Here is a 25,170-nt window from a genome sequence, read left to right as displayed (position 1 = left end):
CTAGTGCTGGGTAGTGTAGTGTCCCAGGTTGGTCTAGTGCTGGGTAGTGTAGTGTCCCAGGTTGGTCTAGGGCTGGGTAGTGTAGTGTCCCAGGTTGGTCTAGTGCTGGGTAGTGTAGTGTCCCAGGTTGGTCTAGTGCTGGGTAGTGTAGTGTCCCAGGTTGGTCTAGGGCTGGGTAGTGTAGTGTCCCAGGTTGGTCTAGTGCTGTGTAGTGTTGTGTAGTGTCCCAGGTTGGTCTAGTGCTGTGTAGTGTTGTGTAGTGTCCCAGGTTGGTCTAGGGCTGGGTAGTGTAGTGTCCCAGGTTGGTCTAGTGCTGGGTAGTGTAGTGTCCCAGGTTGGTCTAGTGCTGGGTAGTGTAGTGTCCCAGGTTGGTCTAGTGCTGTGTAGTGTAGTGTCCCAGGTTGGTCTAGTGCTGTGTAGTGTAGTGTCCCAGGTTGGTCTAGTGCTGTGTAGTGTTGTGTAGTGTCCCAGGTTGGTCTAGTGCTGTGTAGTGTAGTGTCCCAGGTTGGTCTAGTGCTGTGTAGTGTAGTGTCCCAGGCTGGTCTAGGGCTGTGGTCCTGTAGTGTCCCAGGTTGGTAGAGCTAGTGCTGTGCCAGGGTAGTAGTGTCCCAGGTTGGTCTAGTGAATGTATGCACACATGAGTGTAGTGTCCCAGGTTGGTCTGCTAAATGGCATATATTATATTATTATTATTATTATTATATATTGGGCTGGGAGGTGTTGTGTAGTGTCCCAGCCTGGTCCTACAGGTCCCTGGTCTCCCAGCTGCTGTTGAGTAGTGTAGTGTCCCAGGTTGGTCTAGTGCTGGTGTAGTGTAGTGTCCCAGGTTGGTCTAGTGCTGGGTAGTGTAGTGTCCCAGGTTGGTCTAGTGCTGGGTAGTGTAGTGTCCCAGGTTGGTCTAGTGCTGGGTAGTGTAGTGTCCCAGGTTGGTCTAGTGCTGGGTAGTGTAGTGTCCCAGGTTGGTCTAGTGCTGGGTAGTGTAGTGTCCCAGGTTGGTCTAGTGCTGGGTAGTGTAGTGTCCCAGGTTGGTCTAGTGCTGGGTAGTGTAGTGTAGTGTCCCAGGTTGGTCTAGTGCTGGGTAGTGTAGTGTCCCAGGTTGGTCTAGTGCTGTGTAGTGTTGTGTAGTGTCCCAGGTTGGTCTAGTGCTGGGTAGTGTAGTGTAGTGTCCCAGGTTGGTCTAGTGCTGGGTAGTGTAGTGTCCCAGGTTGGTCTAGTGCTGGGTAGTGTAGTGTCCCAGGTTGGTCTAGGGCTGGGAGGTGTTGTGTAGTGTCCCAGGTTGGTCTAGGGCTGGGTAGTGTAGTGTCCCAGGTTGGTCTAGGGCTGGGTAGTGTAGTGTCCCAGGTTGGTCTAGTGCTGGGTAGTGTAGTGTCCCAGGTTGGTCTAGGGCTGGGAGGTGTTGTGTAGTGTCCCAGGTTGGTCCTCTAGTGCTGTGTAGTCTAGTGTCCCAGCTGGTCTAGTGCTGTGTTGAGTAGTGTAGTGTCCCAGGTTGGTCTAGTGCTGTGTAGTGTAGTGTCCCAGGTTGGTCTAGTGCTGGGTAGTGTAGTGTCCCAGGTTGGTCTAGGGCTGGTGTTGTGTTGTGTAGTGTCCCAGCCTGGTCCTCTAGTGCTGGGTCCCTGTAGTGTCCCAGGTTGGTCTAGTGCTGGGTAGTGTAGTGTCCCAGGTTGGTCTAGTGCTGGGTAGTGTAGTGTCCCAGGTTGGTCTAGTGCTGGGTAGTGTAGTGTCCCAGGTTGGTCTAGGGCTGGGAGGTGTTGTGTAGTGTCCCAGCCTGGTCCTCTACAGCTCGTCCCTCTCCTCCCAGCTGTCTCTCGTGTTGAGTAGTGTAGTGTCCCAGGTTGGTCTAGTGCTGGGTAGTGTAGTGTCCCAGGTTGGTCTAGTGCTGGGTAGTGTAGTGTCCCAGGTTGGTCTAGGGCTGGGAGGTGTTGTGTTGTGTCCCAGCCTGGTCCTCTACAGCTCGTCCCTCTCCTCTCCCTCACAGTGACATGCTTCCCTCTGGCTGTTCATGAAGGATCTGCAGCCCAGCGTCCACACTGTGTTGTACAGAGTATCTGCTATGGTCTCACAGGCTGGGAGGGGGGAGAGAGAGAGACAGAGGGTTGAGGGAGGGAGGGAGGGAGGGTGGGGGGGGAGGGAGGGAGAGAGACAGAGGGTTAGGGTTGAGGGAGGGAGGGAGCCAGAGAGTTAGGGTTGAGGGAGGGAGGGAGGGGGTTAGGTTGAGGGAGTGCTGGGAGGGTGGTGGGGTCCCAGGTTGGTCTAGGGCTGGGAGGTGTTGAGAGAGAGAGAGTCCCAGCCTGGAGAGACAGAGAGTCCCTCTCCTCCCAGCTGAGAGTTAGGGTTGAGGGAGGGAGGGAGACAGAGGGTTAGGGTTGAGTGAGGGAGGGGTTAGGGTTGAGGGAGGGAGGGGGAGGGTGGTGGGGTGAGAGAGAGAGAGAGAGAGGAGAGAGAGAGAGAGAGAGAGAGAGAGAGAGAGAGAGAGTTGAGAGAGAGAGAGAGAGAGAGAGAGAGAGAGAGAGAGAGAGAGAGAGAGAAAATAAATAAATGTAGATAAACTTGGATTATTTTCGCAAGGAGTTATACAGGATACTAACCTCAAAATGAAAACCTGCAAATCTAAATTCCTTAAGACTCGCTTACCTAAAACCTTTTGGACTAAATTACCTGAATGGATTCTTACTTCCAAGGAATATAAAGACAAAAATTGATAGGGGGAGGGAGAGGAACACACACATGGAACAGCTAACAGCACTGAAGGAGGAGGGAGAGGAACACATGGAACAGCTAACAGCACTGAAGGAGGAGGGAGAGGAACACATGGAACAGCTAACAGCAGTGAAGGAGGAGGGAGAGGAACACATGGAACAGCTAACAGCACTGAAGGAGGAGGGAGAGGAACACATGGAACAGCAAACAGCACTGAAGGAGGAGGGAGAGGAACACATGGAACAGCTAACAGCAGTGAAGGAGGAGGGAGAGGAACACATGGAACAGCTAACAGCACTGAAGGAGGAGGGAGAGGAACACATGGAACAGCTAACAGCACTGAAGGAGGAGGGAGAGGAACACATGGAACAGCTAACAGCACTGAAGGAGGAGGGAGAGGAACACATGGAACAGCTAACAGCACTGAAGGAGGAGGGAGAGGAACACATGGAACAGCTAACAGCACTGAAGGAGGAGGGAGATGAACACATGGAACAGCTAACAGTTCTGAAGGAGGAGGAGAGGAACACATGGAACAGCTAACAGCACTGAAGGAGGAGGGAGAGGAACACATGGAACAGGTTAACAGCACTGAAGGAGGAGGGAGAGGAACACATGGAACAGCTAACAGCAGTGAATGAGGAGGAGAGGAACACATGGAACAGCTAACAGCACTGAAGGAGGAGGGAGAGGAACACATGGAACAGCTAACAGCACTGAAGGAGGAGGGAGAGGAACACATGGAACAGCTAACAGCACTAAAGGAGGAGGGAGAGGAACACATGGAACAGCTAACAGCAAAAGGAGGGAAAACATGGAACAGCTAACAGCACTGAAGGAGGAGGGAGAGGAACACATGGAACAGCTAACAGCACTGAAGGAGGAAAACCTTTTGGACTAACAGCATTAGAGGAATGGAACAGCTAACAGCACTGAAAGGAGGGATAGGAAACATGGAACAAAAGCATTGAAGGAGGAGGGAGAGGAACACATGGAACAGCTAACAGCACTGAAGGAGGAGGGAGAGGAACACATGGAACAGCTAACAGCACTGAAGGAGGAGGGAGAGGAACACATGGAACAGCTAACAGCACTGAAGGAGGAGGGAGAGGAACACATGGAACAGCTAACAGCACTGAAGGAGGAGGGAGAGGAACACATGGAACAGCTAACAGCACTGAAGGAGGAGGGAGATGAACACATGGAACAGCTAACAGCAGTGAAGGAGGAGGGAGAGGAACACATGGAACAGCTAACAGCACTGAAGGAGGAGGGAGAGGAACACATGGAACAGCTAACAGCACTGAAGGAGGAGGGAGAGGAACACATGGAACAGTTAACAGCAGTGAAGGAGGAGGGAGAGGAACACATGGAACAGCTAACAGCACTGAAGGAGGAGGGAGAGGAACACATGGAACAGCTAACAGCAGTGAAGGACGAGGTCAGAAAGCTGAGGTGTGACAGAGAGCAGGACTCTCCCCCAGACAAGCCAGCAGAACAGCCCACCTTAGCCCCGGACCACAACCTCAACACCACAATGGGACAGACAACACAGGACCCACCAACCTAACAGACCCCACCCCCTCCTAACAGACCCCACCCCCTCCTAACAGACCCCACCCCTTTCTAACAGACCCCACCCCCCCTCCCAACAGCCCACCTCAGACCCAGACCACAACCTCAACACCACAATGGGACAGACAACACAGGACCCACCAACCCAACAGACCCCACCCCTCCTAACAGACCCCACCCCCTCCTAACAGACCCCACCCCTCCTAACAGACCCCAGCTCCTCCTAACAGACTCCACCACCTCCTAACAGACTCCACCACCTCCTAACAGACCCCACCCCTCCTTAACAGACCCCACCCCTCCTAACAGACCCCACCACCACCTATCAGACCCCACCCCTCCTATCAGACCCCACCCCCTCCTAACAGACCCCACCCCTCCTATCAGACCCCACCCCCTCCTAACAGACACCACCCACTCCTAACAGACACCACCCCCCTAACAGACCCCACCCCTCCTAACAGACCCCAGCTCCTCCTAACAGACTCCACCACCTCCTAACAGACTCCACCACCTCCTATCAGACCCCACCCCTCCTATCAGACCCCACCCCCCTAACAGACCCCACCCCCTCCTATCAGACCCCACCCCCTCCTAACAGACCCCACCCACTCCTAACAGACACCACCCCCTAACAGACCCCACCCCTCCTAACAGACCCCAGCCCCTCCTAACAGACTCCACCACCTCCTAACAGACCCCACCCCTCCTTAACAGACCCCACCCCTCCTAATAGACCCCACCCCCTCCTAACAGACCCCACCCCCTCCTAACAGACCCCACCCGCCCCCTAACAGACCCCACCCCTCCTAACAGACCTAAACTAAACTTTTGCCTAAACACAGTGGCTAAACTCTGGAGCTCAAACACTAGGCATGTCCTGGAGCTGTTGTCTGAGGACAAACACTAGGCATATCCTGGAGATGTTGTCAGAGGACAAACACTAGGCATGTCCTGGAGCTGTTGTCAGAGGACAAACACTAGGCATGTCCTGGAGCTGTTGTCAGAGGACAAACACTAGGCATATCCTGGAGATGTTGTCAGAGGACAAACATTAGGCATATCCTGGAGCTGTTGTCAGAGGACAAACACTAGGCATATCCTGGAGCTGTTGTCAGAGGACAGACTAGGGACCCTCGGCCACATCATCATTCATGGGCACAAATGATTTGAGGACACAGCAGGAAAGGCTGGCAACAGCACTCAAGACAGTGATTGAAACAGCTTCTTCTACTTTCCCCAACGCACAAGTGGTTACCTCCACCCTGCTACCACCAAAAGACTATCATTTTGTCACAATACAGCGGGTGAATCCCAGTATTTCCCGAGACTGTGCCTCAAAACCTAATGTCTACCTGGCCCACCCACTCCACCCTGAACTTGAGCAGCCTTTACCCTGACTAGAAATTAGTCAGGAAATAATCTCAACAGGCCACCTATACAAACTTTGCTTCTCCATCTGACCGGGAGATCACATTTCCAGGCCCAGGAATGGCTGTTTGTGGCGACCTAAATTCTAGACCTGGACAAGAACCTGACACCCTCAGCACACAGGGGGACAACACCTACCTGAGGTAACAGCATTCCTCCACATATGCCCCCTAGGCACAACCCGACAACATAACCAACAAACCTCCCCATAGTACGACAACATAACCAACAAAACCTCCCCCATAGACACAACTACGACAACATAACCAACAAAACCTCCCCTAGGCACAACTACGACAACATAACAAACAAAACCTCCCCATAGACACTACGACAACATTTTAGTCACAACACGACAACATAACCAACAAAAATCCCCCTAGACACAAAGACAACATAACCAACAAATTTCCCCATAGACACAAGACATAACCAACAAAACCTCAAAACCTAATGTCTAACCAACAAAACCTCCCCCTAGACACCACTCCAACCCAACAAAACCTCCCCCATAGACACAACTACGACAACATAACCAACAAAACCTCCCCCTAGACACAACTAGACAACATAACCAACAAAACCTCCCCCTAGCACAACACGACAACATAACCAACAAAACCTCCCCCTAGACACAACTACGACAACATAACCAACAAACCTCCCCCTAGAAAATGACAACATAACCAACAAAACCTCCCCCTAGACACAACTACGACAACATCAAAATCCCCCTAGACCCTACGACAACTTTAGACACAACAGACAACTCAACAAAATCCTAGACACAACTACGACAACATAACCAACAAAATCAACCATTTCCCCCAGGCCCAGGGACAAAATGTAGACACAACTAGACAACATAACCAACAAAACCTTAGTGGCGACAACATAACCAACAAAACCTCCCCATAGACACAACTCAGACAACATAACCAACAAAACCTCCCCCAAGACACAACTACGACAACATAACCAACAACCTCCCCCTAGACACAACTACGACAACATAACCAACAAAACCTCCCCCATAGACACAACTACGACAACATAACCAACAAAACCTCCCCCTAGGCACAACTACGACAACATAACCAACAAAACCTCCCCCTAGACACAACTACGACAACATAACCAACAAAACCTCCCCCATAGACACAACTACGACAACATAACCAACAAAACCTCCCCCTAGACACAACTACGACAACATAACCAACAAAACCTCCCCCATAGACACAACTACGACAACATAACCAACAAAACCTCCCCCCTAGACACAACTACGACAACATAACCAACAAAAACGGGTCACAACTCCTGCAGGTCTGTCGCACGCTGGGTATGTACATAGTCAACGGTAGGGTTCAGAGGGACTCCTATGGTAGGTATACCTATAGCTCATCTCTTGGCAGTAGTACTGTAGACTACTTTATCACTGACCTCAACCCAGAGTCTCTCAGAGCGTTCACAGTCAGCCCACTGACCTCAACCCAGAGTCTCTCAGAGCGTTCACAGTCAGCCCACTGACCTCAACCCAGAGTCTCAGTCAGCCCACTGCTCAACCCAGAGTCTCTCAGAGCCTTCACAGTCAGCCCACTGACCTCAACCCAGAGTCCTCAGAGCCTTCACAGTCAGCCCACTGACCTCAACCCAGAGTCTCTCCTTCACAGTCAGCCCACTGACCTCAACCCAGAGTCTCTCAGAGCCTTCACAGTCAGCCCACTGACCTCAACCCAGAGTCTCTCAGAGCCTTCACAGTCAGCCCACTGACCTCAACCCAGAGTCTCTCAGAGCGTTCACAGTCAGCCCACTGACCTCAACCCAGAGTCTCTCAGAGCCTTCACAGTCAGCCCACTGACCTCAACCCAGAGTCTCTCAGAGCGTTCACAGTCAGCCCACTGACCTCAACCCAGAGTCAGCCCACTTGGCAGTAGAAAGCCTAACAGTATATTTGACCTTTCAGCTTCCCTTTAAAATCTAAAAATGTCAAGCAGACAATCGAAAAAAATGAACAACAATGATAAATAGTTTGATGAAGAATGCAAAAAACTAAGAAAGAAATTGAGAAACCTGTTCAACCAACAACATAGAGACACGGAAAACCTGAGTCTACGCCTTCACTATGGTGAATCACTAAAACAATACAGAAATACACTACGGAAAAAGAAGGAACAGCACGTCAGAAATCAGCTCAATGTAATTGAAGAATCCATAGACTCTAACCACTTCTGGGAAAATTGGAAAACACTAAACAAACAACAACACAAAGAATTATCTATCCAAAATGGAAATGTATGGGTAAACCACTTCTCCAATCTTTTTGGCTCTATAACAAAGAATAAAGAGCAAAAACATATACATGATCAAATATAGATCTTAGAATCAACTATTAAAGACTACCAGAACCTACTGGATTCTCCAATTACATTGAATGAGTTACAGGACAAAATAAAAACCCTTCAACCCAAAAAGGCCTGTGATGTCGATGATATCCTCAATGAAATGATCAAATATACAGACAACAAATTCCAATTGGCTATACTAAAACTCTTTAACATCAAACTTAGCTCTGGCATCTTCCCCAATATTTGGAACCAAGGACTGATCACCCCAATCCACAAAAGTGGAGACAAATTTGACCCCAATAACTACAGTGGAATATGTGTCAACAGTAACCTTGGGAAAATCCTCTGCATTATTATTAACAGCAGACTCGTACATTTCCTCAATGAAAACAATGTACTGAGCAAATGTCAAATTGGCTTTAGTGAATCACTAAAACAATACACTACAAACAATACGCTACGGGAAAAGATGGAACAGCACGTCAGAAATCAGCTCAATGTCATCGATTCTAACCACTTCTGGGGAACAATAAGACACTAAACAAATAACAACACTAAGAGTTTATTATTTTACCTTTATTTAACCAGGCAAGTCAGGTAAGAACAAATCCTTATTTTCAATGACGGCCTGGGAACAGTGAGGGGGGGGGCAGAGGGGGAGGGCCTTGACTGCCTTGCTGTTCTGGTGGTAGAGTTCAGATCCCCGAGCTGACAAGGTACAAATCTGTCATTCTGCCCCTGAACAGGTAGTTATGAACAAATTATTTTCAATGATGGCCTAGGATTTGTTTTTAACTGCCTGTTCAGGGGCAGAATGACAGATTTTGTACCATGTCAGCTAAGGGATTTGAACTTGCAACCTTCTGGTTACTAGTCTACCACTCTAACCACTAGGCTACAATGCCACCCCAGTTATCTGTCCAAATAGGAGATGGATAAACCACTTCTGCCAGGATATGTATATAATTGGTAACATTGGAAATAAAACACTTTGAAGTTTGTAGAAATGTTAAAATAATGTAGCAGAATACAACACTATAGATATGGTAGGAAAACATCCAATGGAAAACCAACCAGAATTTATTTTTTTGAGAGAGATCATCCTCTTAGAAATGCAAGAGATAGGTCATATTGAAAATTAGCTCCCTGGATGCAATTCCACAGGGTGTCAGCAGTGTTCTAGGTTTTCAGGCTTGTAACTTCAAAAACAAATAAGAAATATCAGTTTTAGTAGAAGGACACAGTCTTGGAAATGTGTGTTTGCGGGTGCCATGACGACATCACGCTAAAATTGGTTTCCTATTGAACATACTTCTTTCTGATATAAATATTATTTTTGATTAAATTTTAGGGTGTCTGAGGAGTAAATACAAATGTATTTTGACTTGTTGAAACAAAGTGTAGAGGTGTAGAGATTTTCAAATTCCTTTCTCTGCATTTTGAACGAGTGGATTACTCAAATCGATGGCGCCAACTAAACTGACTTTTTGGGATATAAAGAAGGATTTTATCTAACAAAACGACACTACATGTTATAGCTGGGACCCTTTGGATGACAAATCAGAGGAAGATTTTCAAAAAGTAAGTGAATATTTAATCGTTATATATGAATGTATGTGCCGGTTGATGTGGGGCGCCGTCCTCAAACAATCACATGTTTTCTCTGTAATTGCTACTGTAAATCGGACATGCAGTTAGATTAACAAGAATTTAAGCTTTCAGCCGATATAAGACACTTATATGTACCTAAATGTTTAATATCCATAATATTTATGACTATTTATTTGAATTGCGCGCCCTCCAGTATCACCAGAAGTTTTCCCGATGACGGGACGCCGATCCTTAAGAAGTTTTTTTAAAGACGACCAGAACCCACTGGATTCTCCAATTACATTGACTGAACTACAGGACAAAATACAAACCCTCCAACCCAAAAAGGCCTGTGGTGTTGATAGTATCCTCAATGAAATGAACAGATATACAGACAACAAATTCCAATCGGCTATAATTAAACTCATTAACATCATCCTTAGCTCTGAATGATAACCCCAATCCACAAAAGTGGAATTTGACCCCAATAACTACTGTGGAATATGTGTCAACAGCAATGTTGGGAAAATCCCAACGACTCACAGAATTACAGGTTGATGTTGAAATATGGTTGGACAGGAAGTCAACATACATTCCAATTATTAAATGTGTCTCAGTGAAATAATGTTATACTGTCCTAGTTAGCTACATAGAGGACAGGACAGGTGAGGAGTTATACTGTCCTAGTTAGCTACATAGAGGACAGGTGGAAAATTATACTGTCCTAGTTATCTACATAGAGGACAGGTAGAAAATTATACTGTCCTAGTTAGCTACATAGAGGACAGGACAGGTGGAGAGTTATACTGTCCTAGCTAGCTACAAAGAGGACAGGACAGGTGAGGAGTTATACTGTCCAAGTTAGCTACATAGAGGACAGGTGGAGAGGTATACTGTCCTAGTTAGCTACATAGAGAACAGGACAGGTGAGAAGTTATACTGTCCTAGTTAGCTACATAGAGGACAGGTGAGAGTTATACTGTCCTAGTTAGCTACATAGAGGACAGGTGAGAGTTATACTGTCCTAGTTAGCTACATAGAGGACAGGTGAGAGTTATACTGTCCTAGTTAGCTACATAGAGGACAGGACAGGTGAGAGTTATACTGTCCTAGTTAGTTACATAGAGGACAGGTGAGAGTTATACTGTCCTAGTTAGCTACATAGAGGACATGTGAGAGTTATACTGTCCTAGTTAGATACATAGAGGACAGGTGAGAGTTATACTGTCCTAGTTAGCTACATAGAGAACAGGTGGAGAGTTATACTGTCCTAGTTAGCTACATAGAGGACAGGTGGAGAGTTATACTGTCCTAGTTAGCTACATAGAGGACAGGTGGAGAGTTTTACTGTCCTAGTTAGCTACATAGAGGACAGGACAGGTGGAGAGTTATACTGTCCTAGTTAGCTACATAGAGGACAGGTGGAGAGTTATACTGTCCTAGTTAGCTACATAGAGGACAGGACAGGTGGAGAGTTATACTGTCCTAGTTAGCTACATAGAGGACAGGTGAGAGTTATACTGTCCTAGTTAGCTACATAGAGGACAGGACAGGTGGAGAGTTATACTGTCCTAGTTAGCTACATAGAGGACAGGACAGGTGGAGAGTTATACTGTCCTAGGTAGCTACATAGAGGACAGGACAGGTCGGAAGGTATACTGTCCTAGTAGAGCAGTAGAGTAGAGGCACTTGCACATGGGGAACATTTTATTAGCCCCCGGAAGATGTAGACATTTTATAAACGTATTTCATGCAATTCTACATCATTTTACATGACTGGAGGCTTTGGCAGAATAAAAGAAAAAAAGAATACTGCACATATGATCAAACTGACAGGCTACTATGACAAACTGAGTATCTGAGATACATAAAGAACACCTTGTCTTGGATCCATCAATAGCCTACCTAGGCCAAGGTGTGTAGCCTACCTGAAGAATCCATCAATCCACATATTGTAGGCTACGGAATCCATCAATGAGGAGGTGAAATTATAGCCTACCTAAAATTGTAGGCTACAGTATATGGGGAGGAAATTATATCCTAAAAAAATATCAATTATCCAAGGTGCAGCTCATTCGGATCCATCAATAGCCTACCTCGGCCAAGGTGTGTGAAGCACGTTCTTGCCAAACTCTCACTCTTGTTTTACTTTTGAAATATTTTGTTAGCCTATAGCAGACAGATTCGACCTATAGCAGACAGATTTGACCTATAGCATACAGATTCGACTCTTCTCTTTTCAGCAGAAGCCATTCGGTTTCCAACCTGTGTTTTCCCACAGTTGTAATTGAAATGTTGCGAAACGCCTGTTTTTTTTGTCTGCATACTGTTCATTGACAGATTTGCGGCACGTTCCCGACTGTAGACTATGCCTGGGTATTGGCATACACACAATCCACAGCTAGGTCATTTAGTTGTTGTTGTTAAAACCTGTTGTAACAACCCATCCCGGATCCCGGAGCGTAATCATCAACTGAAAACTACGCCACAATGCTGTAGACACCTTGGGGAATATGGAGAAAAAGGAATCTGGTTGATAGCCCATTCACTGCTCAATGGGGACGCATTGGAACGCAGAGCTTTCAAAAGATGAGTCACTTCCGGATTGGATTTTTCTCAGGCTTTCGCCTGCAATATCAGTTCTGTTATACTCACAGACAATATTTTTACAGTTTTGGAAACTTTAGAGTGTTTTCTATCCTAAGCTGTCAATTATATGCATATTCTAGCATCTTGTCCGGACAAAATATCCCGTTTACTTTGGGAATGTTATTTTTCCAAAAATGAAAAATGAAAAATTCTGCCCCCTAGTCACGAGGTTTTAAGAAGCTGTGGTAGGATCCGGCTCAAACGAAGCACTGTGTCTACGGTCAAGTGTAACAGAGTATAATTCAGTAGCTATCTCACCTTTGACCTTTGACACAAGCCCCAGGCTCTTCTTCAGGTCAGAGCAAATAGCGTGGAGACACAAGCGGTACCTGGAGTCACAGCGGTTTTTGTCGGAGCCGCAGGTGTCATAGCAACTGTCCAGCTGGTTACAGCACTGAGTCATGGCTGGGATGCCCATGTCAAACTGTGTTGGGACAATAACAAAAATACAGAAAGATATACAGGTCATAGGTTAACATAACATAGGATTTATATACACTCACACAAAACAAAGGTGCTTTCTAGAACCTAAAATGACTTCAACTGTCCCAATAGGAGAACCCTTTGAAAAACACTATTTGGTTCCAGGTAGAACCCTTTTGGTTCCAGGTAGAACCATTTTGGGTTCCATGTAGAACCCGTTTGGTTCCAGATAGAACCCTTTTGAGTTCCATGTAGAACCCATTTGGTTCCATGTAGAACTCGTTTGGTTCCAGGTAGAACTCTTTTGAGTTCCATGTAGAACCTGTTTGGTTCCAGATAGAACCCTTTTGGGTTCCGTGTAGAACCCTTTCCACAGAGGGGGCTATATAAAGGCCCTTTAAGTATAGTATGTATTGTATGAGAAAACAGTCTGCAGTTTAGGTGTCGGGTATTAGTACATTATCATACGCTGTCTACAGTTAACGATAGTTAAAACATACACTATCTGGTACCTGGAATCCTAGGAGGTCGGAGCTGCAACCATTGGGCTCTGGGGTCACATAACCAATGCGATGCACAGGTGTCTTACCTGAGAAGGAAAGGTGAACAACTCTAATTCAGACCCATTTACAGTTAATTATGTAGGTTGACACAGATTGATCAATAGGTTGTTATCAATCAGCACAAATTGAACATTCAACACTCTATTGTGAAGTTTATTGACAAGAACCGAAACTGAAAAAAAACATGTTTTTCTGCCCTTTGGAGAACCCTTTATGGTTCCAGGTAGAACCCTTTATGGTTCCAGGTAGAACTCCTTTGGGTTTCGTGTAGGACCCCTTCCACAGAGGGTTCCAATGCACATGGAACCCAAAAGGGTTCTCCCTGGAACCAAAAAGGGTTCTACCTGGAACCATAAAGGCCTAGCCAGTCTCCAGATCTCAACCCCATAGAAAATCTTTGGAGGGAGTTGAATATCCGTGTTGCCCAGCAACAGCCCCAAAACATCACTGCTCTAGAGGAGATCTGCATGGAGGAATGGGCCAAAATACCAGCAACAGTGTGTGAAAACCTTGTGAAGACTTACAGAAAACGTTTGACCTCTGTCATTGCCAACAAAGGGTATTTAACAAAGTATTGAGATAAACTTTTGTTATTGACCAAATACTTATTTTCCACCATAATTTGCAAATAAATTCATTAAAAACCTTACAATGAGATTTTCTGGATTTTTTTCTCATTTTGTTTGTCATAGCTGAAGTGTACCTATGATGAAAATTACAGGCCTCTCTCATCTTTTTAAGTGGGAGAACTTGCACAATTGGTGGCTGACTAAATACTTTTTTGCCCCACTGTTTATATAGAACATGACAGGTAACTCGGAGTGGCTCCTGTATAGATCCATAGGTTTTCGCTGTTCCAGTATCCATGCAATCATATGACATTACTGTACTAAGTATGGAGCGATATACTGGGCTAGTGTGGAAACTGGAATGTAGTACGGTTGTGGTGTCATTATATACGAGCACATACCTTCACTGGGGTATGCTGGTGTGGATATACCTTCACTGGGGTATGCTGGTGTGGATATACCTTCACTGGGGTATGCTGGTGTGGATATAACTTTACTGTGGTATGCTGGTGTAGATATAGCTTCACTGGGGTATGCTAGTGTGGATAAACATTCACTGGGGTATGCTAGTGTGGATATACCTTCACTGGGGTATGTTGGTGTGGATAAACATTCACTGTGGTATGCTAGTGTGGATATACCTTCACTGTGGTATGCTAGTGTGGATATACCTTCACTGTGGTATGCTAGTGTGGATATACCTTCACTGTGGTAACCTAGTGTGGACATAGCTTCACTGTGGTATGCTAGTGTATATATTGGAATGTACCCTGTAAGCCATATTGTAATAACTATGATGTATTTGTACTGTATCTCAGGTTGATCTATATCATGAGCTTGATGACGAGCTTGGAGGGTACTATGGTGTTGAATGCCGAGCTGTAGTCGATGAACAGCATTCTCACATAGGTATTCCTCTTGTCCAGGTGGGTTAGGGCAGTGTGCAGTGTGGTTGAGATTGCATCGTCTGTGGACCTATTTGGGCGGTAAGCAAATTGGAGTGGGTCTAGGGTGTCAGGTAGGGTGGAGGTGATATGGTCCTTGACTAGTCTCTCAAAGCACTTCATGATGACGGAAGTGAGTGCTACGGGCGGTGTCGTTTAGCTCAGTTACCTTAGCTTTCTTGGGAACAGGAACAATGGTGGCCCTCTTGAAGCATGGGAACAGCAGACTGGTATAGGGATTGATTGAATATGTCCGTAAACACACCGGCCAGCTGGTCTGCGCATGCTCGGAGGGCGCGGCTGGGGATGCCGTCTGGGCCTGCAGCCTTGCGAGGGTTAACACGTTTAAATGTCTTACTCACCTCGGCTGCAGTGAAGGAGAGACTGCATGTTTCCGTTGCAGGCCGTGTCAGTGGCACTGTATTGTCCTCAGTCTGCCTGGGAGCAAGACATCCTGGGTGACTGGGCTGGATTTCATCTTGTAGTGTGATTGACTGTAGACCCTGCCACATGCCTCTTGTGTCTGAGCCATTGAATTGAGATTCCACTTTGTCTCTGTACTGACGCTTAGCTTGTTTGATAGCCTTGGAATAGCTGCACTGTTTGTATTCAGTCATGTTGCCAGACACCTTGCCCTGATTAAAAGCAGTGGTTCGCGCTTTCAGTTTCACGCGAATGCTGCCATCAATCCACGGTTTCTGGTTAGGGAATGTTTTTATCGTTGCTATGGGAACGACATCTTCGACGCACGTTCTAATGAACTCGCACACCGAATCAGCGTATTCGTCAATATTCCCATCTGACGCAATACGAAACATGTCCCAGTCCACGTGATGGAAGCAGTCTTGGAGTGTAGAGTCAGCTTGTTCTGACCAGCGTTGGACAGACCTCAGCGTGGGAGCCTCTTGTTTTAGTTTCTGTCTGTAGGCAGGGATCAGCAAAATGGAGTCGTGGTCAGCTTTCCCGAAAGGGGGGCGGGGCAGGGCCTTATATGCGTCGCGGAAGTTAGAGTAACAATGATCCAAGGTTTTACCACCCCTGGTTGCGCAATCGATATGCTGATAAAATTTAGGGAGTCTTGTTTTCAGATTGGCTTTGTTAAAATCCCCAGCTACAATGAATGCAGCCTCCGGATAAATGTTTTCCAGTTTGCAAAGAGTTAAATAAAGTTCGTTCAGAGCCATCGATGTGTCTGCTTGGGGGGGGATATATACGGCTGTGATTATAATCGAAGAGAATTCTCTTGGAAGATAATGCGGTCTACATTTGATTGTGAGGAATTCTAAATCAGGTGAACAGAAGGATTTGAGTTCCTGTATGTTTTCTTCATCACACCATGTCCCGTTAGTCATGAGGCATACGCCCCCTCCACTCTTCTTACCAGAGAGATGTTTGTTTCTGTCGGCGCGATGCGTGGAGAAACCCGTTGGCTGCACCGCCCTGGATAGCGTCTTCCCAGTAAGCCATGTCTCCGTAAAGCAGAGAATGTTGCAGTCTCTGATGTCCCTCTGGAATGCCACCCTTGCTCGGATTTCATCAAAATTTGATTTGATTTGATTTGATCACTGAGACTTTATAATGTTATGTTAACACTGACCCCAGTTGTAATTAGCCTGGTTCAGTTTATCAACCAGCTATTTATTAGAATCAGGTGACTAGATTAAGGTTGGAGTTAACAACCTACAGGACGGTATCTGTCCAGGAACAGGATCGGAGAGCCCTGATGTAAACCTACAGGATGGTATCTCTCCAGGAACAGGGTTGGAGTTAAAACCTACAGGACGGTATCTTTCCAGGAACAGGATCGGAGAGCCCTGATGTAAAACCTACAGGAGGGTATCTCTCCGGGAACAGGGTTGGAGTTAAAAACCTACAGGACGGTATCTCTCCAGGAACAGGGTTGGAGTTAAAAACCTACAGAACGGTATCTTTCCAGGAACAGGATCGGATAGCCCTGATGTAAAACCTACAGGAAGGTATCTCTCTAGGAACAGGATCGGAGAGCCCTGATGTAAACCTACAGGACGGTATCTCTCTAGGAACAGGATCGGAGAGCCCTTATGTAAACCTACAGGAAGGTATCTCTCCAGGAACAGGGTTGGATTTAAAACCTACAGGACGGTATCTCTCTAGGAACAGGATCGGAGAGCCCTGATGTAAACCTACAGGGTGGAATATCTCCAAGGAACAGGATCGGAGAGCCCTACAGGACGGTATCTCTCCAGGAACAGGATCGGAGAGCCCTACAGGATGGTATCTCTCCAAGGAACAGGATCGGAGAGCCCTGATGTAAACCTACAGGATGGTATCTCTCCAGGAACAGGATCGGAGAGCCCTGATGTAAACCTACAGGACGGTATCTCTCTAGGAACAGGGTTGGAGAGCCCTGATGTAAACCTACAGGACGGTATCTCTCTAGTAACCGGATCGGAGAGCCCTGATGTAAACCTACAGGACGGTATCTCTCCAGGAACAGGATCGGAGAGCCCTACAGGACGGTATCTCTCTAGGAACAGGATCGGAGAGCCCTGATGTAAACCTACAGGACGGTATCTCTCTAGGAACAGGATCGGAGAGCCCTGATGTAAACCTACAGGACGGTATCTCTCTAGGAACAGGGTTGGAGAGCCCTGATGTAAACCTACAGGACGGTATCTCTCTAGGAACAGGGTCGGAGAGCCCTGATGTAAACCTACAGGACGGTATCTCTCTAGGAACAGGGTCGGAGAGCCCTGATGTAAACCTACAGGACGGTATCTTTCTAGGAACAGGATCGGAGAGCCCTGATGTAAACCTACAGGACGGTATCTCTCTAGAAACAGGATCGGAGAGCCCTGATGTAAACCTACAGGACGGTATCTCTCTAGGAAAAGGATCGGAGAGCCCTGATGTAAACCTACAGGACGGTATCTCTCTAGGAACAGGATCGGAGAGCCCTAACCGATGGTGTTTGTGTAAGATCCTAAAGTATCAGTATCAGGACGTTCAGGATAACACTCAGTATCTAGGTTCTGTTACATTCAGGATAACACTCAGTATCTAGGTTCTGTTACATTCAGGATAACACGCAGTATCTAGGTTCTGTTACATTCAGGATAACACTCAGTATCTAGGTTCTGTTACATTCAGGATAACACTCAGTATCTAGGTTCTGTTACATTCAGGATAACACGCAGTATCTAGGTTCTGTTACATTCAGGATAACACTCAGTATCTAGGTTCTGTTATGTTCAGAGCTCGATTCAGTCCACATCGTGGAAGTTCACTGGTATAGCTGCATTTCAGTTTAATGTTGTCGCTTTCGCGGAGACTGTAAAGGCTGCACATGTAGGCTCAATCGGAAATTAGCTTTAAATCTAGAACGGGTTATAGCCCTGAACTACCGCAAATACGGTTTGAATCGAGCCCTAGGTGTCTATAGCCAGGCTTGACGTGGCAACACCATGGAGTCATACTGAGACGTTACTGTAATCACTGATAGACACACCCAACTCCTGTCCCATCCTTACCGTATTTGCATTTGTACTGACACAATCCGTTGCGTCCCCCCATCAATTCCACCAGGGAGTCAAAGTATCCATTGGCTGCCTGGAGGCTCTCTTTGATGGAAACCAAGCCCCAGTCAGAGTCCTCTTCCTGGGCTTCGACGACAGGTACCACAGGGCTGGCTGTATCCTCTGCTGGAGCTTCTGCCTCTGCCTCTGCTGCCTCTTCAATGGCCTCTGTCGCTTTTTCTAGTGCCTCCTGGTCAGCCAAATCTTTCAAGATGGCGTCCTGAATCTCAGTCTCTTTAGCGAAGTCTTCCTCCTCCACCTGGGCAGACAACTCTTTAATCATGGCTTCTGTTATCAGGGCCTCTTTAACAAGGGTCTCCGGATCCATGTAAGCAGGGTCTTCCACCACTGGCATGTCCGCCATGAGGGCCTCTGTGTCTGGGACTTCATCTGCCATGACAGGGGCGTTTACTAGCGGAGCATCAGCAAAAGGGGAGTCCGCAACTGCTTCCTTGACTACAAATGCCCCAGCTACAACGGTATCTGCAACAGGCTTGTCGCCCACCAGGTCTTCGGCCACCGGGGTGTCTTCTACAGGTTCCTCCACTGCAGGCGTATCATCAACAACCAGGCTATCTACCCCCACGGTATCACCCTCCACCCTGATATCTACAGCAGTAGGCGTATCATCAACAACCAGGCTATCTACCCCCACGGTATCACCCTCCACCCTGATATCTACAGCAGTAGGCGTATCATCAACAACCAGGCTATCTACCCCCACGGTATCACCCTCCACCCTGATATCTACAGCAGTAGGCGTATCATCAACAACCAGGCTATCTACCCCCACGGTATCACCCTCCACCCTGATATCTACAGCAGTAGGCGTATCATCAACAACCAGGCTATCTACCCCCACGGTATCACCCTCCACCCTGATATCTACAGCAGTATCATCAACAACCAGGCTATCTACCCCCACGGTATCACCCTCTGATATCTCAACATCATCCAACCAGGCTATCTACCCCCACGGTATCACCCTCCACCCTGATATCTACAGCAGTAGGCGTATCATCAACAACCAGGCTATCTACCCCACGGTATCACCCTCCACCCTGATATCTACAGCAGTAGGCGTATCATCAACAACCAGGCTATCTACCCCCACGGTATCACCCTCCACCCTGATATCTACAGCAGTAGGCGTATCATCAACAACCAGGGTATCACCCTCCACCCTGATATCTACAGCAGTAGGCGTATCATCAACAACCAGGCTATCTACCCCCACGGTATCACCCTCCACCCTGATATCTACAGCAGTAGGCGTATCATCAACAACCAGGCTATCTACCCCCACGGTATCACCCTCCACCCTGATATCTACAGCAGTAGGCGTATCATCAACAACCAGGCTATCTACCCCCACGGTATCACCCTCCACCCTGATATCTACAGCAGTAGGCGCTATCATCAACAACCAGGCTATCTACAACCCCACGGTATCACCCTCCACCCTGATATCTACAGCAGTAGGCGTATCATCAACAACCAGGCTATCTACCCCCACGGTATCACCCTCCACCCTGATATCTACAGCAGTAGGCGTATCATCAACAACCAGGCTATCTACCCCCACGGTATCACCCTCCACCCTGATATCTACAGCAGTAGGCGTATCATCAACAACCAGGCTATCTACCCCACGGTATCACCCTCCACCCTGATATCTACAGCAGTAGGCGTATCATCAACAACCAGGCTATCTACCCCCACGGTATCACCCTCCACCCTGATATCTACAGCAGTAGGCGTATCATCAACAACCAGGCTATCTACCCCCACGGTATCACCCTCCACCCTGATATCTACAGCAGTAGGCGTATCATCAACAACCAGGCTATCTACCCCCACGGTATCACCCTCCACCCTGATATCTACAGCAGTAGGCGTATCATCAACAACCAGGCTATCTACCCCCACGGTATCACCCTCCACCCTGATATCTACAGCAGTAGGCGTATCATCAACAACCAGGCTATCTACCCCCACGGTATCACCCTCCACCCTGATATCTACAGCAGTAGGCGTATCATCAACAACCAGGCTATCTACCCCCACGGTATCACCCTCCACCCTGATATCTACAGCAGTAGGCGTATCATCAACAACCAGGCTATCTACCCCCATGGTATCACCCTCGGTATCACCCTCGGTAGCAGCAGCAACGGTGTCTTCCCCGAACATGGTTTCTGCTTCTGGGACTTCCTCTTCAGGAGTGATGTTCCTGACCAGAGAAGCAGACATCCCCCAGGAGAGGCAGAGAGAGAGCAGAAGGAAGGCTGAGGTGCGCAGCAGCATGGTGGCGAGACAGACAGAGAGGAAGTCACAGCGGGGGGGGGGTCTAGACGGGTAGGTCAGCAGTAGACGGCAGCGTAGCCTTGTGGTTAGAGCGTTGGACTAGTAACCGGAAGGTTGTGAGTTCAAACCCCCGAGCTGACAAGGTACAAATCTGTCGTTCTGCCACTGAACAGGCAGTTAACCCACTGTTCCTAGGCTGTCATTGAAAATAAGAATTTGTTCTTAACTGACTTGCCTGGTTAAATAAAGGTAAAAAAAAAAAAATTAAAATGTCTAAGAGGAAGACATCCACGTTTGGATCCAGGCAGACGGAGTCGAAGCAGAAGGGGGGTAGGCAGAGAGAGACGTCCACGTTTGGATCCAGGCAGACGGAGTCAAAGCAGAAGGGGGGTAGGCAGAGAGAGACGTCCACGTTTGGATCCAGGCAGACGGAGTCGAAGCAGAAGGGGGGTAGGCAGAGAGAGACGTCCACGTTTGGATCCAGGCAGACGGAGTCGAAGCAGAAGGGGGGTAGGCAGAGAAAGACTTCCACACTCCACTGGGGGTCTGGGACAGCTGGACAGGAGAGGACCAGGGTGCCTGTTGTTGACAAGGAGGTGAGAACGACAGGAGAGGACCAGGGTGCCTGTTGTTGACAAGGTGTGAGAACGACAGGCACTTGGGATCAATAGACTCAGAGTACTGACTGAGGCTGTGTACGAGGCAGAGAGGACTTTGGCTGCTGACTAGGCCAGGGAGACACCGAGGCACGGAGTATCGCCACCGGGTTCAAAGGTCTGTTGATAAGGAAAGGCCTGCCTGGACGGACTGTAGTGGGCTGGAATTGTGGGCTGTCCTGCATAACTGCATAGCCTAGACACTATGGTTTTTCCAGGTCTTTTTTTATTCTTTATCTACAGTATATTTTTACCCAGCAAGTTTGCGATGTGCATATCACCTTTTTTCATGTTTAGTCGTGTTCTCTCCCGTTGAGAGAGAACGTTCATGCTCACCATAGCTCTTGTCTCTGTCACATCCTCTCTTCTCCTCTGCTGGGAAACCTCTCTCCTCTTACCAAGTGCTCGCTCCATCTCATCAACAAAAAAATATTGAATTAATATAATCCCAGTAATCCCATCACTTAAACTTCATCAGAGGGAACTGAATTAAGATTCACATGTTTAGCTTTATCAGTGCTAAAAATCACATTTGTTATAAGGTGATCTCAGATCAGCTGAGCAGCTAATCATAACGTCTTTGAGAACATAGAGGTAGAATGACGAGATTATACACCGAGTGAACAAAACATTAGGAACACCTGCTCTTTCCCATGACACAGACTGACCAGGTGAATCCGGGGTGAAATCTATGATCCCTTATTGATGTCACTTGTTAAATCCACTTCAATCAGTGTAGATGAAGGGGAGGAGACGGGTTAAAGAAGGATTTTTAAACCTTGAGACAATTGAGACATGTATTGTGTACGTGTGTCGTTCAGAGGGTGAATGGGCAAGACAACATATTGAAGTGTCGTTGAACGAGGTATGGTAGTAGGTACCAGACGCACCGGTTTGTGTCCAGAACTGCAACGCTGCTGGGATTTTCACACTCAACAGTTTCCTGTGCGTATCAAGAATGGTCCACAAACCCAAAGGACTTCCAGCCAATTTGGCACAACTGTGGGAAGCGTTGGAGTCAACATGGACCAGCATTCCTGTGGAATGCTTTCAACACCTTGTAGAGTCAACATGAACCAGCATCCCTGTGGAACGCTTTCAACACCTTGTAGAGTCAACATGGATCAGCATCCCTGGAGTCAACATGGGCCAGCATCCCTGTGGAACGCTTTCAACACCTTGTGGAGTCAACATGGGCCAGCATCCCTGTGGAACGCTTTCAACACCTTGTAGAGTCAACATGGGCCCAGCATCCCTGTGGAACGCTTTCAACACCTTGTAGAGTCAACATGGGCCAGCATCCCTGTGGAACACTTTCTACACCTTGTAGAGTCAACATGGACCAGCATCCCTGTGGAACGCTTTCAACACTGACGAATTGGGACTGTCCTGAGGGCAACTCGGTATCAGCAAGGGGTTTCTAAATGGTTTGGTAAACTCTGTGTATTTCTATGTTGAAGACACAGTCCTTCACTGCATTTGGTTTCAGCCATTCTGCAAACATGTGTTTTATTCTGTATTATATATACTTAGTATATAGTATAGTATATTATAGCATATAGTATATAGTATGGTATAGTATAGTATATAGTATAGTATGTAGTATAGGGTATAGTATAGTATATAGTATAGTATATAGTATATATAATAGTATAGTATATAGTATAGTATGTAGTATAGTATAGGGTATAGTATAGTATATAGTATATATAATAGTATAGTATAGTATGTAGTATAGTATATAGTATATATAATAGTATATAGTATAGTATAGTATAGTATGTATGTAGTATAGGGTATAGTATAGTATGTAGTATAGTATATAGTACAGTATATAGTATAGTATGTAGTATAGTATAGGGTATAGTATAGTATATAGTATATATAATAGTATAGTATAGTATGTAGTATAGTATATAGTATATATAATAGTATAGTATGGTATAGTATAGTATATAGTATAGTATGTAGTATAGGGTATAGTATAGTATGTAGTACAGTATATAGTACAGTATATAGTATAGTATGTAGTATAGTATAGGGTATAGTACAGTATATAGTATATATAATAGTATAGTATAGTATGTAGTATAGTATATAGTATAGTATATAGTATAGTATGTAGTATAGGGTATAGTATATGGTATATATACTTTCTATTCCCCGTATGTATTATTTAACAAATGATTTGTAATTCCTACATTCTACAAGCAGCTCCGTGCTTCCTTGGTGACAGAACGTCAGATAGCAAACCTTTGACAACAGTACAGTATATCAAGATGCTGCTCCTGTGGAGAAAGATATGATATGGGAGGGTAAAGTCTGGTTGTGTACAGTAGTAGGTTGCAGGTAATGATAAGTGTGGTGACGTGGACAGGTCAGTTCTGGAAGACAGACTGTGGTCGGAGCCAAGGAAGAGGATCTACTTTATATATTTAAAGGATAAACAGTCAAATCAAATCAAATAAATTCAAGGCAGCCATTTTGTATATAAATATCAAATCATTTATGGGTAAAAATTAAGTACATTATCGTAATTGATTTGTATTTAAATTGGTCAAAGTAGAGTAAAAAAAAAACGACTTCTCAAACAAGATCTTAGCTGGGACTGTCTGGGAGTGGTCTGAGTGAGGAGGGGATAACCGGAAACTAGCTGTTATTGGCCGAGAGAGGTTTGGAACTCTCTTTCTTATTGGTCTCTTAACCATGTTGACATCGCCAGGGAAAGTCCTATGTAGACTGTATTTTCAACCAGCAGCTATCAGGAAATTACACTGATTACACTGAAATTACACTGATCAAATGTTTTCACAATTTTACGGTGTTAGTTTCATCATATGATTTAAAACACAGGGAAAACTTAATTTTGACTGCTCTGGGCCTTTAATGTGCCTCAATCCATATTTGGACTTCTGGTTGCTTATATTATAATCCTCACCATATTTAACAAATGCCGTGTTTATATCTTTATTATCACAACACTGGTAAATATTTGGATTAGTCAAATAAGATATTTCAATTATGTCCTACAGCATAATTGACTCTTGGACGGGCTACGTTACATTTTAACGTGTGGTTGTTGCTGGTGTAACTAATGTCGTTGTACTTCGGTTACCATCAGAGGAATTAAAATGTCAGAATGAATAACAATGATTTAGAGTGATGTCGTGCATCTTGGATAATGCTCATCATCCTGTCTTCCAGCATGAATGGCTCCCGAGCGGCGCAGCATCACAATGCAGGAGGCGTCACTACAGTCCCTGGTTCAAATCCAGGCTGCATCACATCCCACCGAGATTGGGAGTCCCGAAGGGCGGCTCGCGATTGGCCCTGCGTCGCCCGGGTAGGCCGTCGTTATAAATAGGAATTTGTTCTTAAACTGACTTAGTTAAATAAAAATACAAATGTGTTGTAGTGGAGGGGGCGTATGCCTCATGACTAACGGGACATGGTGTGATGAAGAAAACATACAGGAACTCAAATCCTTCTGTTCACCTGATTTAGAATTCCTCACAATCAAATGTAGACCGCATTATCTTCCAAGAGAATTCTCTTCGATTATAATCACAGCCGTATATATCCCCCCCCAAGCAGACACATCGATGGCTCTGAACGAACTTTATTTAACTCTTTGCAAACTGGAAAACATTTATCCGGAGGCTGCATTCATTGTAGCTGGGGATTTTAACAAAGCCAATCTGAAAACAAGACTCCCTAAATTTTATCAGCATATCGATTGCGCAACCAGGGGTGGTAAAACCTTGGATCATTGTTACTCTAACTTCCGCGACGCATATAAGGCCCTGCCCCGCCCCCTTTCGGAAAAGCTGACCACGACTCCATTTTGCTGATCCCTGCCTA

At 46.3% G+C, this 25,170-nt stretch overlaps 1 protein-coding gene across 4 annotated transcripts; it reads right to left on the bottom strand.

Moving 5' to 3' along the window:
* Positions 1 to 1,646: 1,646 nt before the first annotated feature.
* Positions 1,647 to 21,365, bottom strand: LOC124040446 (group XIIB secretory phospholipase A2-like protein). 4 transcript variants are annotated; one of them, XM_046357651.1, is made up of 7 exons: positions 20,258 to 21,365; positions 19,415 to 19,511; positions 18,302 to 19,231; positions 13,217 to 13,305; positions 12,552 to 12,717; positions 1,963 to 2,063; positions 1,647 to 1,791 (listed from the first exon to the last, which is right to left on the bottom strand). In XM_046357651.1, the coding sequence occupies exons 1-7, from the start codon at positions 20,651 to 20,653 to the stop codon at positions 1,774 to 1,776; spliced, it is 1,797 nt and encodes a 598-aa protein (XP_046213607.1). In that variant the 5' UTR covers positions 20,654 to 21,365; the 3' UTR covers positions 1,647 to 1,773. The 4 variants fall into 4 exon arrangements, with proteins under 4 accessions (XP_046213607.1, XP_046213606.1, XP_046213608.1 ...); XM_046357650.1 differs by having other exon boundaries at positions 1,647 to 2,063; positions 20,258 to 21,364; XM_046357652.1 differs by having other exon boundaries at positions 1,647 to 2,063; positions 13,229 to 13,305; positions 20,258 to 21,364.
* Positions 21,366 to 25,170: the final 3,805 nt, after the last annotated feature.

The sequence above is a fragment of the Oncorhynchus gorbuscha genome, linkage group LG07 (genome assembly GCF_021184085.1).
Source record: "Oncorhynchus gorbuscha isolate QuinsamMale2020 ecotype Even-year linkage group LG07, OgorEven_v1.0, whole genome shotgun sequence".
Classification (NCBI taxonomy): domain Eukaryota; kingdom Metazoa; phylum Chordata; class Actinopteri; order Salmoniformes; family Salmonidae; genus Oncorhynchus; species Oncorhynchus gorbuscha.
Note: the sequence above shows the minus strand (reverse complement) of the source record. Positions and strands in the feature narration are given on the sequence as shown.

What these genes read in the sequence shown, in the direction of transcription:
- LOC124040446 (XM_046357651.1), bottom strand. Translation starts at nt 20,653, where the DNA reads ATGCTGCTGCGCACCTCAGCCTTCCTTCTGCTCTCTCTCTGCCTCTCC. An exon ending in CCGTGGGGGTAGATAGCCTG is followed by an intron (nt 19,512 to 20,257) that starts GTTGTTGATGAT and finishes GGTGATACCCTG; the next exon opens with GTTGTTGATGATACGCCTAC. An exon ending in GCTTGTGTCAAAGGTCAAAG is followed by an intron (nt 2,064 to 12,551) that starts GTGAGATAGCTA and finishes CCCCCCTCCCAG; the next exon opens with CCTGTGAGACCATAGCAGAT.